Source organism: Hyperoodon ampullatus (genome assembly GCF_949752795.1).
Source record: "Hyperoodon ampullatus genome assembly, chromosome: 3".
In the NCBI taxonomy this organism is placed as follows: domain Eukaryota; kingdom Metazoa; phylum Chordata; class Mammalia; order Artiodactyla; family Ziphiidae; genus Hyperoodon; species Hyperoodon ampullatus.
The window spans coordinates 44,357,109-44,371,235 of record NC_136916.1 but is presented as its reverse complement, the minus strand read 5'-3'; the positions used below and the strand labels follow the sequence as shown (position 1 = coordinate 44,371,235).

Below are 14,127 nucleotides of genomic sequence, written 5' to 3'. Positions count from 1 at the left end.
GGAGTTTTTAGACATTAACTGAAAACAAAATAGAGAATATAGAGAGGTAAAGGAGCATAACCACTGCTGACCCTGTCACCACATTTTTTTTCAGTAAATTCTTCTATAGGGTCTTTGTCATACAATTTTCTGTGCTTCCTCATTATATGTTCTTAAGTGTAATTTAAAAACTGATTTTGGATTGTCTACAGTTGAACCATTTATTTCTTTAGGAATTTCTTTAACACTAATTAAGCACACCGTAGTCAAAAACATCTTTACAAAGTACGTGGACTTCTCCCTCTATCTAGCTTCCAAAGATATTATGAAGGTATTTAGAACACTGGCCTTCTAGTTGTCAATATTTTGAGGTATGTGATGAATAAATGGAACAACCTTACATCTTTCAGTATAGAACTGTCAAGAGTGTTCGTCTTTTTGCCCCTCACCCCCCAAATGCAGACTATTTCAGAATGCATTACAGAGGAAATAAACAGTTGATTTTAAGTTAAGGGTGAGCCTAGCAACCATTTGCACTGTATTAATGTCAAAAGTACCTCTCTGCCAAGCTCTAAAATGCATCTTGAAAACCTACTGAAAATATCCAAGGACTTTAGTGATGAGCTACAAATGGACTTTAGTATTGATAAATAAAAGTCAATATGTATAGTGAAAGGACAGCTTACTGTGATAAATGGGCCCAACATCAGTAAAGATCAAAGTATTGACTATCTACGGCAAGGAAAAACCTGTCTATAGCTAACTTCTACAGGTGAGGAGAATTAGCCACAAAAGCAATTCAAGAAAAGCTCAAAGAGACATGTAAGGAGAATTCATTAAAAATACATACAAAAGTAGGCAGTAACAGTCTGTTAAATATATCTGTGAACCCAGGCTAATGTATTTCTTTGGCCAGGCCTGGGTTCACACCTTCCCTCTCAAGGAGATTTAATTTAAATTTCACTTCCCAACAAACCCTATTGCAGGGGAATTACCTCTGCATTCCTAAAAACCATGTCACTCTTGGAATATTGTCTCTAATGCTCCTACTAGTTACTTTTTATTATACCTCAACTAGATCACAAGTTGTATTAAAAGTGCTTCATGTTTTTTGTCCCTCACATGGTCTAGCACAGAGCTCTACCCATAATAATGACTAGATCAATATTTGTTGATTTCATCAGTTTTGAAATGATTCATTTACAGAAGCCTAGGCCACACATCAAGTCAGAGTTTACTGATGAAACATCACAAGAAACACGCAAAAGAATAATTGCAAAGATTGGCCTATCAAAAAAAAAAAAAAAGTGGAATGGCAGTAATTAACCTCTCCGATGTCTGTTGTTCCCAGTTGACAGAATGGAGGGATTTCTTCCACAGTAGATTTAATTGGATACTCTGTAAACTACCCAGTAAAAAAATGGCAAATCTTGTACCATCTCAAATTTGGAAGCTAAAGTGTAATTAAGCAAAATATCTGAAGAACAACCCTTTCTACTCTCCTACCCCCACACAAAGCACACCCTCCAAAATCAGAGGTGGAGACAAAAATAGCTGCATGGTACCTTATACTGTGAGTTTAATAAAGATCATGCAGTTAAAACTACCTCTAACTTTCCAGTTTTCTTGAAAGATTTGGTATGTCAGTTTATCCTGGGACCACTTTATTGCCACTAAAAATGGTTGCAAGCGTTGGCTTCATTGTTCTAATACCATACTCTCTTCAGCTCTTTGAGGCCCCTGTGTCTAGAAGAGCCTTTTGGAGGAATGAATAGACAAATGAATAGATGCAAGTTTTAGATGAAAGAATAGAGTATGGGATCACAAGTGTGATGCAGTTGCCCAGGTAAACACAGATGCTACTTCATTCGTTGTTAGTAATAGATTTAGTTGTATGGTTAATTCCCTATTATAAATACCAATGTAAGTATCTCAGAAAATTAACAAGATATATAGAGAAAAAAAACCATTAAAGCAGGCCAGAAAATTTTGACCAATGTAATAGGACTCTGCAACTCTGATGCATTTAATTATTCCACTTAAACCTTTCACAAAAATCTACGGATTCAAAAATAATCTGTAAGTATGATCTAAAATGAGGAAAACTAAATTAAAGGCAGTGACACCAAAATAACTACTTAGGCCATACATACTACTTAGGTGTCTCTTCCCAAGTCATGGACTAAACCACACTACTATTTTTTTTTTTTTTTTTTTTTGCGGTACGCGGGCCTCTCACTGCTGTGGCCTCTCCCGTCGCGGAGCACAGGCTCTGGACGCGCAGGCTCCGCGGCATGTGGGATCTTCCCGGACCAGAGCATGAACCCGTGTCCCCTGCATCGGCAGGCGGACTCTCAACCACTGCACCACCAGGGAAGCCCCACACTACTATTTTGTAAATATGCATCTTTTATCTCAAGTGGGCCTAACAAGAAACCGAGCAGATCAGGTTGAAGATAACTCAAAGCACATATCGTCTTGGTTCAGGAGGACATCCAGCATGGCACTTCTGCTTCATTCATTTGTTCACCATTCACCCATTGCACAGACCCTTCAAGGATAATTTCCATAGCCCAGGGCATACAGAGGTAAATAAAACAGACATGGTACCTACTTCCATGTTTTTTTTCAGAAAACTCAAATGCAGAAAATGAAACATTTGGTATGTTTATTAAAAATCAGAATTTTGTATATTTTTTCTCATATTTTGTTCCCATACAAAAAGTTTTAGGAAAGCAGTGAATTCAAACGCTATGCTTCCCCTTCCATGGAAAAGAGCAGCACTATCTGTGTTTTGAGAGGGTGAGTGAAACTGGCAAGAATATTTGGACCAGAATCATGTTACAAGTCACCTTTAAATGTGTATATGTGGGCCTCAGGTTATGGTCGCCACTGTTATGCACAGTCCATGAAAACAAGACAAGGAGTCTGGGAGTTGTGAGCTCTCCTAAGGCTGCTTTGGACCTCAGGCGGCCCTCCTTTGTATCACTTATTGAATGTGTGAAGCAACACAAGCTTTAGCCTCTGCATTTGCTCCCTTATCTCCTAAGGGAGGCTTAGGAACAGCGGCCAGGCCCACTCCCCTGGGCCAACAAACACATTATTTCTTATAAATATCTATGTTAAATATATATAAATATATTATGACTTATAAATCTATATTTTCTCTATTGCATTTATGGCTTATAAATAATATGTTGTGTGTGTTATCAAGACCTGAGAAGACAGTGGTACTTTTCACTGAAGCAATTTGTGATAGACAAAATTCCATTTTGTTTGGCTTCAGACAAGTAAGTATGACATAATTTATATTATTGAAGGCTTGCTTTGTTTTGTTATTCAGAGTGTCTTCATGAAGACCATGTCTACTTTTCCTGACAAATGATTCCTTGAACAAATATAATAGGGAAATATGTTACTTGTGGAGAGAATTTAGACAAAGTCGTACAACTCATGGAAAAATGTGGAAACTTAAGTCTGTGTTTCTCTAACAGAGCTAGTAGTTGTAATGTGTTTATAGGAAATTTTAGATTCCTACGCTGGCTTCTGCTTCTGTTCATAATTCCTACTCAGAAAATATATCATGACAGCTGTGTGAAGACCTACCATTCAAAACACCAGCCCTCCTTATTATCATTTGCAATGTATTCATCCTATCTTTTTAAAGTTATTTTTATAGGGCTTTTTATTTGTGTTTGGAACAATAGTTTTTAATTTGATGAAAGAGAACCAAAATGCATAAAAAGTGTTCATCCACTGTGATTTGTGTGACAAAAGGAACCATTGCAACAGCATAGAGCTGGTCTAATTGAACAGCCTGATGTTCTTCCTTCTGTGTCCTGTTGCTGTTAATTGACTATATTGTTTTAGATTTATGCATTAAAAATACGATTTCTACTTCGAAGGGATCACTTTGTTACTTTGTAGCTTTTAAGCTGATGCCATGAACTTATTTTTCTTCTAAGATAAAGTCTCATCTATAGATTTTTCAACTAATTACATGTCTGCCAATACATACTTAGAGGATACATTTTATTTCAATTTATTATTTGTGTTTACGTAGTGTGTCCCTGGAAATATCTGTGGAAATGAAAGGAAATGTTTAATGGTGTTTATTACTACTTTTTCATTGCTCTCTTTCTCTTTCTTTGCTCTCTCTTTTTTAATAGCTCCAGTCAGTCCGGTCAAGCATGACAGCAACTCAAACTCGGCAAACTTCCAAGACACCGAGGACATGCCTGACAGATGTGTCTTGGAAGAGTCTGAGAATCCAGGTGAAAGCCATTTAAAAATAGTCAAGTATAAATGATAAATTTGACACAGCTTTGGGGTCCTTGGAAGAGAGTGGGGGGAGAGGACATTGTAATGCTGTTTTCTCTTAGCAGCTGCACTGTCAAATTAATGGTCACCTCCAGGGGTCACAGTGTGGAGCTGTTATCTTTTCCTCTTTCATCAAGAATTCAGCTGGAGGAAGTACAAAGGCTTTATGACTGAGAAGGAAGCTGACACTATTAGTTCATTATCATCAATTTTAGGCTAAACTGGTTAATAGGAGCAGAGATTGGAAACTGGAAAAATGGCAACATTTTAAATATTTCAAATAATGGGATCAAGTGGAAATGGAGAATTAGGGAGAAAAGAGAAACAAATCATCATCATTACTATCTGTTTACCTCTCTAAATACAAACAGAACTCTAACCGGGATGAGAGGATTTTAGCATAACAGTAATGAACGAATGGACAGTGTCAACTGTTTAGAACAAAACAAAATAGTAACCCTTCCTCACTCAATAAAAGTTACCCTATGTCCAAGTTACTAATGTTTGTATTCTCTTTGTGGGAAGAACAGACAGAAATGTGCTGGAAGGATATGTCCAGGAACGCTTAAGCATGAATTTTTGTTTTTGTTTTGTTTTGAAGCATGCCTTGTCTTAACAACTAATTAATTAAGAGAAAAAAAATCTTGTGAAAGTTGAATGACAATTCCTGGTTCACTACAAAGCCATAAGGTGCTAGAAGATGCCTTATTACCATGAGCGAAAGAGTTAACTATCTTCCCCCACTGAACGTTTTTCTTTCCTGTTTTCTCTGGCCGCTGTGTACTCTCTACCCTCTCACATCTTTGTGTGCTGATCCATGTATCAGATTTTTGATTCATCCTCTCTGTGGCCTGTCAGCTTAGTTAAGAGATTTCCAAATCTTGTAGCCTTCGCTGACAGGGGGCAGCTGCAAACAGTCCCCTGATCCTTCCCCGAGGAGAGCTACTGAGATTTAATTTTCAGTGAAAGGTGCAGCCTGCAATCTATGTCAGGTCCCCTAAGTCATCTCGGAACCCCGATAGGCCCAGTGGCAATGGCTTGTATTTCAGTCCCCTCCACTATACCAAGATTCCTCAAAAGATGAACTGCTGCTGGGTGTCTGTTCTCAGCCACACTTCTGCTTCAGCATCCATGGAACTGAGAAATGGCATCTTTAGCAATGACAGAAATTTTTCATTAGCACATTAGCCCCACCCCCTGCCATAATATCCAAACAGCAAATGTAGATGTGTTCCACGTGAAAAGGGAGCGGGTAGTGGTAGCATCAGATTTCTATTAAAATTATTTTTAAATTACGTTTAGTTCTGACTAAAATTTTGTCTAATTTTTACTAGGTTTTTAAACTATTTTAAAAACAGTTTAAAAACCTAGTTTTTAAACTAGGTTTCTATCAATCATTTAACAGGCAGTTAAATCCACGAGGCAAGTTTTTAACCGAAGTGTTCATTGCTTTGGGCAAGAATAGATCAGCTTTATACTGTTTCAAAAGTAGAATAAATTTCAGTCATCCCTCAATATGAGTGGAATTGTAGTGAAATTCAAATATAGCGTAGTCTATCTGATTGATATAAACAAAAGGATATGTCAAAAAAGAAAGATCAATTAGAAAATATAGGTGCTGATAAAGAATCTTAACTTAAAAAGTGAGTACCATTCTATACATTGGACATCATTAAACTGGTAATAAAGAATGAATTACTCTGGCTTTTTCCTCTGTCCATTCCTGCATTTTAAGACATCTTGCCTTATAGGCCTAGAAACCTCTGGAGAGTTCACTACTGGTCTCACTGCCTTCCACTGAGAATTTGTGGCTTGGTTGTCATGGAGACATCGTATTTCTCCAAGAATTGCTCATATTGATCCGTGGCCAGGCGTAAATGGCCAAGCGAGTGTGAGGAATAAAGGGGGTTGGGCAGTCTTATAAAATGACCAGGGCTTGTGGGTTGGAAATAAGCTCATAGCAAACACTTAGGTAAAAAGAAAGAAGCAGTTTTATTTTGTTTCAAGATTTCTTTCTGCACTTTGGGCCATTGTCTTCCTTCTCTATGAACTGAAAGAAACTTGTTAGTCACTTGTCATGTCAGATCTTTGGTGCTTGTCCTGACACAGCTGTCAGCCTTCCAGCTCTGTGCAGTTCAGGGACACACAACAAAGAGGCAGTGACATGAATTATTTATTGCTCCTTGTGTGGATAAAATTCTGTGATAAGAAATTAAGACACTTCTGACAGGGGTGCTTGTTTAGTAAGAAAGATTTTGATGAGAGAGTGCAGTTCCTTGAAGTCTGAGCATTTGAGAGGCAAAATTCTTAAAACTGAGCATGAAGGAAGATTTGTGAAATTGGTGGCATGGTAGGACTTCCTTGTACTGTGAAAATATGACTGTCCACTTCTCACCATCCAAAAATTAACTTCAAAATATCAAGTCATTCAAATGTAGGGGCTCCAAAACTATAAACATTACTTTGGTTGTTTAGTTAACTCTATTTACCATGTACAGGTGGTGTTTCTCTGGAAAGCATGTTTAACCGCCTTTGTTAGCAGAAAAAACAAAATTTGGGATTTTTAAATGGTAAGCTTTGAGAAGGTGTTCTCAAACCAATAGAGCTGCCTCAGTAGCTAAGCTTTAATTTCATTAGTATAGTCATTATTTCTTGTATGGAAAGGAGTGTATTTAAATCTGAATGAATTATTCTTACCGTTTTCACCTGGAATATTATCACTCATTTAAAATTCTTTTTAACATTTTCATGTACATGCAAAATCCCCTAGTTACAAAGTTGAATGTGGTCAGTCTTTTGGCTTTAATGGATATTGACCTTACATGGTTTTATCTATGCAATTCTAAATGACTAATATATTACATCATTTTAAATTAATAGCCCAGTTGTTCAAACAGCATCTGGAAAATGAAAACAAAAAAAATCATTTTCCTATTCAAGCACAGTTCAAGAATATTGCCTCATATATTCTCTCCAAGGAAAGATTTCTTGGCAAATTCTCTAAACATCATATTACTTTAGCTCATATAGCTTTATATTGCTCATATCAACTAATTTGCATTTGCGGAGAGTAAGAAAACTTGAAGTACAGAAAAACTAAATTTTTTAAAAGATGAAGTTGAAATTTTCAAAATGTTGATAGAGCATTTAAAAATATCAGTAATAAAATCAAACTTTTAGAATTTATATAAAACAGTAAGGTTGACTTTGCAAATTGACTGTCTTGGAATGAAATGGGTTTTGAACTCAGTATGTAGATTGTTTATTTTTTCATTGACATCACTGCTTCTCCAGAACTGAATTGACTAGGATGACCCATTTGTAAATGGCCTGGAGTGTGCATATAGGTCACAATTTAGATACCTGGTGGAGTGGTCATTCACCCAGTCTCAAAGGCTCTCTACCTTATTCATCATGCCATTGTGATCTCTTTATTGGTTCAAGCTGTATACCCAGGTGGGTGCCTGCAGTCCATTAAGGTTGGCAAAGCACCTTTAGACCAGAGCATTCTTGTTACTCTGAGCCAGCTAGTGAACCTGCAGGTCTTGTCTGATCGGTTAAGGCCTCCCTCAGCAGTGTCTTTTCTTTGGAATAATTTATTAGCAAAGAGTTTTGACTCACAGGTGAATCCCAGATTGAAGTTTCTGGCTTAGACTCTGTGAAGTCTACTGGCTTCTTCACCCAGCATTTATACATTCCAGGAACCTGTGGGAATAACTTCAATGTCTAGTAATAGAAGCACTGAGACAACATGTGAACTTGCAGCTCCCTTTTTTAAGTTTTTAGGGCCATTAGGCTTTCTTTCTTTGGCTCTTTAAGGCCTGGTTGCTTTTGAATCTGAAAGATGTTATCACAAAAATAGTTCAGTTTAGTCCTTCGATGGTTAACCTCTTATTAACTGTTTCATGCACAGTGATTATAGCTCAATCCCCAATCTCCAGAATATTAAAAAAGTGTTCCTTGCCCCTCATCTTTGTACTCATGATGATAAAAAATTTAGTGTGACGTTCACAAATTTTATCCAAGTGTTAATGAGAAACCTTGAGCTTTTATCACCTTATTGGCTTGGAAAATTAAGAATTTTACTTCCTAGTGCACCAGGGATAGTGCACTTAAATATAGCTTCAGCTGAAAATATTAGTGACAAAAGAAAGCTTGGAAGTACAAAAAAAAAAGGATTCAGATAAGCATTTTTATGTCAATCTGAAGTAGTTTATAATCAGTATGCATCTGCCATTAACAGAACACTTTAGTGGTTTTTATATAGCATGTTATGTAGATCTACATACATCATTGTTAATCAATATTGCATTTTCATGAATCTGATGAACAAAACTAGATTTCTTACAGTTTCCTAGGGGATACTACGTTGTGAAAAGCCAAGTTTTTTTTTTTTTTTTTTTTTATACTATTCTGGCTCATGAATCACCAGCAAAAATCAGGTAACAGAAAGTAGGACAGATTCAGGAGTGGAGTGTTGGAGATGGCTGATGATGATGCGCGAAGCAGAAAAAATGTAGAATGTGTGAGCAGCCCATCAATCATAGCCATCGAGAACACACTTCTTATGGTTAGTGGTAAAAAAAATGTTCCAGAAGAACAGTTTCAGTAGTATAAACATGTAAGCTCCGTCTTCTAGTTGTGTTTAACAATATCAATATTGTAAATAATTTACCCAAAGGGAAAATTTTAAGCATTAATCTAATAACCTTTAAAGAACATAAAATTCTAGGCATATATATGTAATACATATATAATACAATTCTGAATATTGGTTTAGCTAAAGTAAATAATCAGCTTTTTGAGTTTTTGCCAGTAGGAGTGGGAGTTACTATGATTAGTCACATCATTAATATAAATGTGTTTAGAAGTAGTTTACTGAGGCACAATGCTCCAATTATTCAAATTAATTTAATCAAGTGATCTTTTAGCCTGCAATAATCATCCAAGTAGTCTGAGAAGTACGTGTGTTTTTTTTTTATTCCATAGCTCAAACCATATTTCAACTGACATTTATAACATTTGGTCCTAAAACTGCAGTTGTGAGTTTCTCTAAGAACAATTCAGCTGCTTGAAATTTATGGAAATTTACTAATTTCAAACTCGATTCATCTTGTTGACAACTTTTTACCTTTCTCGGTGATTAAAAAAGACCTATACCAATAAGATGTGCAATTAAAGTACATTTACCTGAGGTCTGGTTTATAAGAATTTCTTTATTGTCTTAACATTTTATTTCATATAGAAAAAGAAATGTAGAAAGTATAGGTAATTCCTTTCTTTCTTCCTTCCTTCTTCCATTTCTTTCCTCCTTCTTCCATTTCTTTCCTCATTTCCTCCCTCCTTTCATCCTCCCCTCTCTCCCACCCTTCCTCTCTCCCTTCCTTCCTCCTGCCCTTTCTTCTCTCTTATTTCTTTATTTTACCATATAACCCAAGATAATCTGTTTTCTTTCCAGGTGAACGAAGGCATCATTTATGGATAGCAAAGGTGTGCTCCTGCAAGCTGTGCTAAATGGAATCTCATCTGTAGAACTGGATTTGGACAAATTAAGAAACCCCAAACATGCCAGTTGTTTATCATTGTGTATAAGCTATGTTGTTATTAGTCTAGTTATTAGTTTGTAGTAAATTTGCTGATACTTTGGCCAGAGTCATTACCGATGGAAAATATTCAAATTCATCTAATTTTAGAAAATCATTGTCTAGATCATTCGATGCCTCTTACTTTTGTTTGACTATTTCCAACAAGGAGTGCCAGCCCACAGACACAAATTTAATACCATTTTAGATTTTCTTCCATTTGTCAGTTCCTGAATTATATAACCCTATTGCTTTTAAACAATGTAACAAACAATGCTTTTAAATTTAATGTTGCTTAAATGTATTTGATCTAAAACTTTACCAAATTTGTTTGATTTGTTAGGTTAGGACATTTTGTCTTAGTAGATGCTTTAATTCAGATCAATCACCCTATGGTAAATCTCATCCTTAAGCATGAAATGTCAACAAATAGCCAATTCCATTTAGTCATCAATTAGCCCAAATAAGTGATACACAGTATAATAGGGACCAATCTTGTGCAGTCAAGTTAATTTAGACTTCTAATGACATAGAGGCTAATGTCTTTCGCTAAAGGTTGATCTTGTTGGCCATATACATGTAAACTAGGGAAGGGGAATCTACTGATACCACATCACAATTGATCCTTAATAAGTAAAAACTCTTGTAGTTCTATTCCCAGAAAGAAGCTTGACTAGCAGGAATTCTCAAACTAAAATATGGGAAGCAATATAAATAAGAACAGACATAAAGTGCTCATCTATTAAGGTCTTTAGTGATCTGATTTATTTGCTGTGATTTATATTGTATAATTCCTGAATTTATAGAAAATCATCAAGAAGATTATTAGTGTGCATATGAATACAAATATTGACTAATCCATAGAAAAATGGAAATAAAGTGTTAAATATATGATATATATCTTTATAAATCTATCTAATAGGGAAGTTATAGTCACTTCAATTCAACAAACATTTTTTGGGGCACCAGCATCAGGTTCTGTACAAGGGAGGATGCAGTGGGCAAGGGAGAGGGGGAGATTAGAGAATAGAGCTATACAATTGAAATAGAATGGTTTCTACCCTTACAGAGCTTATAATTAATGATTGGAGTAAATGAATATACCAGAACTAGAGAGGTGAGTGTGCCTGTTTTAAAATAGACAAAAATGTGTGTTCTTTTTTTTCCTAAAGGGTGAAATTACTTGAAATTACTTTTGAGTTGTATGTCAGTAACAATAACATATTGTTAATATGAATAATGATGGAAAATTACCATCCTTTGAAAAAATATACATATATGTGTGTGTGTGCTTCCCTCAGCCCTCTGAAAATTGTCAAAAGCCATGTGGAACAAATTTCAAAATAAGGGAAGGTAGCAAGCTAGGCAATGGAACACATTTTCTTGCATGCTGTGTTCTGGCTCTGAAAACCATTACAAGGAGGACTCCCAAAAATATTATTAATGATAGCAATATCAAATAAGGATATATCCTCTCACAAGGGCAATTTTAATAGTTGAAACTAATTCAGATGCTCAAGTTCTGGTATGTTTATTAAAAATAAACATCTTTGTTTTTATAGCTATGTCCTATTATTCCTTTTTCAAAGAAGAATAAAAATAAGTTTAAATAGTTGCCATATTTAGCATTTTTTCAGGTCCGAGGAAACCAATACTGAATTCTTGATAAATGTTTTATTATGTCACTAGCTATAGGAAATTAGAAGTAGCATAATCCTGACATTACTAAATGAAATTTTTAAGATTTTTTTGGTAACACAGTTTATAGTTGCTAAAATTTAAAAATTCCTATCAAATGACTAATTAAAATCTTTTATCAATATGAATTCTGGAGACCAACACCATTAATTATCAAAATTTTTAATTCCTAAAAATGAGTTTTAGAGATAGACATTTAAATAATGTTCCCTAATATACATGTGCAAGTGTATTTATGACACAGATCCACTAGTCTGTTTAAAAATAATGATATTGACTTACTTTCAACATGTTTCAGGAATTTCTGTTGTGAGGAGAATTTGAAATAGTAAATTGCCACACAATTAAATGGATCACTCATATGGTACCTAGAAACTCAAAACTGACTGCCTCTTAATTAGGTGTTTGTCCCTTTGTATGTACAATCTTAGGTAACAGTGGAGTAATTGTATTAGCAAACAAATGTGTTTGTATCCAGAGTCTTCCTTGTCATTGTAATAAGTAAATCATTTAAAAATTACATTGGGTTTCTTTTTTGGTAATAATCTTGGTGATGTTTATGATTATATATTTTCCTCCAAGGAATATCATATTTTCAAATTTGCAAGCCTGAGTTCTGTTATTCACTGTGGAGTTACACACTGGCAATATTGCATGAGGGAAGAATCTAGGTTTAAGAGCCAGGACTTCACTGCCATGTGTCTAGGCAGCATGTCCTTGCTGTGCATCTCAGAGCCTCGCTTCCCCATCCATGTAGAGAGCTCCCTCAAAGGGCTCGTCCAGAGGCCCTCTACGAGATGGTTTATGGAAAACAATCTGAACACTGTAAAACACTTCAAATATAAGGTAAAATTTATAGCATTATAAACATGGAACGGTGCCTCAGGCCTGAAATATTCTGTTGCTATTTTAGAAACTAAGTTAAGGCTACTTTAAACATGTCATTATTAGAAAAACGATAGGAAATATTTTACTAAGTATTAACATTCTATCTCAAGATGGTAGTATTGGGGTATTTTTTGTTTCCTTCCTTGTACATTTCCCTCCAATGTTCTGTATTTAAAATCCTTTTATAATTATTCATATGAAAATTTTAGAAAAGATATTCTTTTCAGTCTTTAGAGGGCACATTATAATAACTGAATTTTTAAAATTTAAGTTTTATGCCACATGTTTAAAAAGAAGGCTCAGAATATATTAATTCCAATTGACTTTAAAGTCATTTTTACAGAATGGGCTCTTTCATGTAATTTTTAAATTTCTATTGCATACATTTTGATTACACAGTTATTTAAAAGTAGTGCTATATATTCTTTGGTTCTCCACAAAATGTTATTTTAGGTGTAAAGTGCTCAAAGTTGTGTCTAATCTCATATGGAAGTCATTATTTTGTAAACATGTACCTAGTTAGCAATGTAAAATACTTTCAAAATGAACTGTGACCAAAAATGTTGCAAAGTTAAAACTTTCTTGAGTAGATATCTTTCTGATGAATCTACATGGCTTCCTGTACAATGGTCCCCAGACGACTTTGCACTGTGATTTCATCAACAAGGACCCTACAGATAGCATGTATGAGAAAAACGTAAACTGGAAATTAACAGATCTTCCAGTAAGAGCATGCCACTGGAAACTCCCACCCAACTGTGACCCCTGAAGACAGCATGCATCACTTCATGTCATTGGCAGGGTAGGGACTGGGGTGAGGTTGTCCTAGTACCATTCACTCACTCCTCTCACCCTCATCAGACCTTATCAGATTCCGTCTTCATTTAAGATTTCAATGTCATGGATTTTTTGCATTAATTTGATTTTTATAAATATTGTGTTAAAATATATTTATCTTGATTACTGAATTTTTTGCCACCGTCTAGCCCTAGGCTCTATTCATTAAGTCTAGGAGAAATTCACTTTTATCCCAGAAAGCATAGTGCAGGTAAATAGACTGTGACAACTTCATCATTATGAGCATGATTATAATGATACAAATGGTAAGAAATAGTTGTTTTAATACCATGTGAAAACCGAAGCCATAGACCATTGAAAATGTTTTAAATGGCTTATTTCTAGTGGTATACAGGGGGAAATGTTGAGCACATAGAGTGCTCCCTTTTGACATTGTTTTTCCAAATGCCCTTTTTTCATTGCACAGACAAGGTTTTCCCATCGTTGTTTTTAGGGATCCTTCTGTCTTCAACTTGTTACTAATTGGAAAGGTAGCAGTGATTTTTTAATTCAAGGATACACTGTTTTTAACATCAAAGATGACTAGTACATGTTTAGTACAACACTGTGCCTAAATCTGGAAAGTGCCAAATGCCAGCAAAATGCCAATATTCATAACATGGTGCAATAGCAGTAATTGCTTGGTACTTGCTTACAAAACCTATCATTTATTCACTTAGCAATTATTTTAATTGGAATTATCTGTAAAGTCATCAATCGGCTTTTCAATCTTGCATGTGTATCTTCTAGGGAGAATGTGTTTCACACAGCCTCAGTCACTGAGCATCATGGCCCTCAGATGATGCCACCCAAGATAAAAGGA

At 35.3% G+C, this 14,127-nt stretch overlaps 1 protein-coding gene across 2 annotated transcripts in view; it reads left to right on the top strand.

The window, feature by feature from the left end:
* Positions 1–9,813, top strand: part of WDR72 (WD repeat domain 72) — a gene marked incomplete at both ends in the record, with an annotated part of 196,582 nt that extends 186,769 nt beyond the window's left edge. For both annotated transcript variants that reach the window (XM_079699901.1, XM_079699900.1), the window contains 2 exons: positions 4,149–4,253; positions 9,758–9,813. In XM_079699901.1, the coding sequence (XP_079556027.1) occupies positions 4,149–4,253; positions 9,758–9,813 (161 nt within the window). The remainder of the gene's footprint in view (positions 1–4,148; positions 4,254–9,757) is intronic.
* Positions 9,814–14,127: the final 4,314 nt, after the last annotated feature.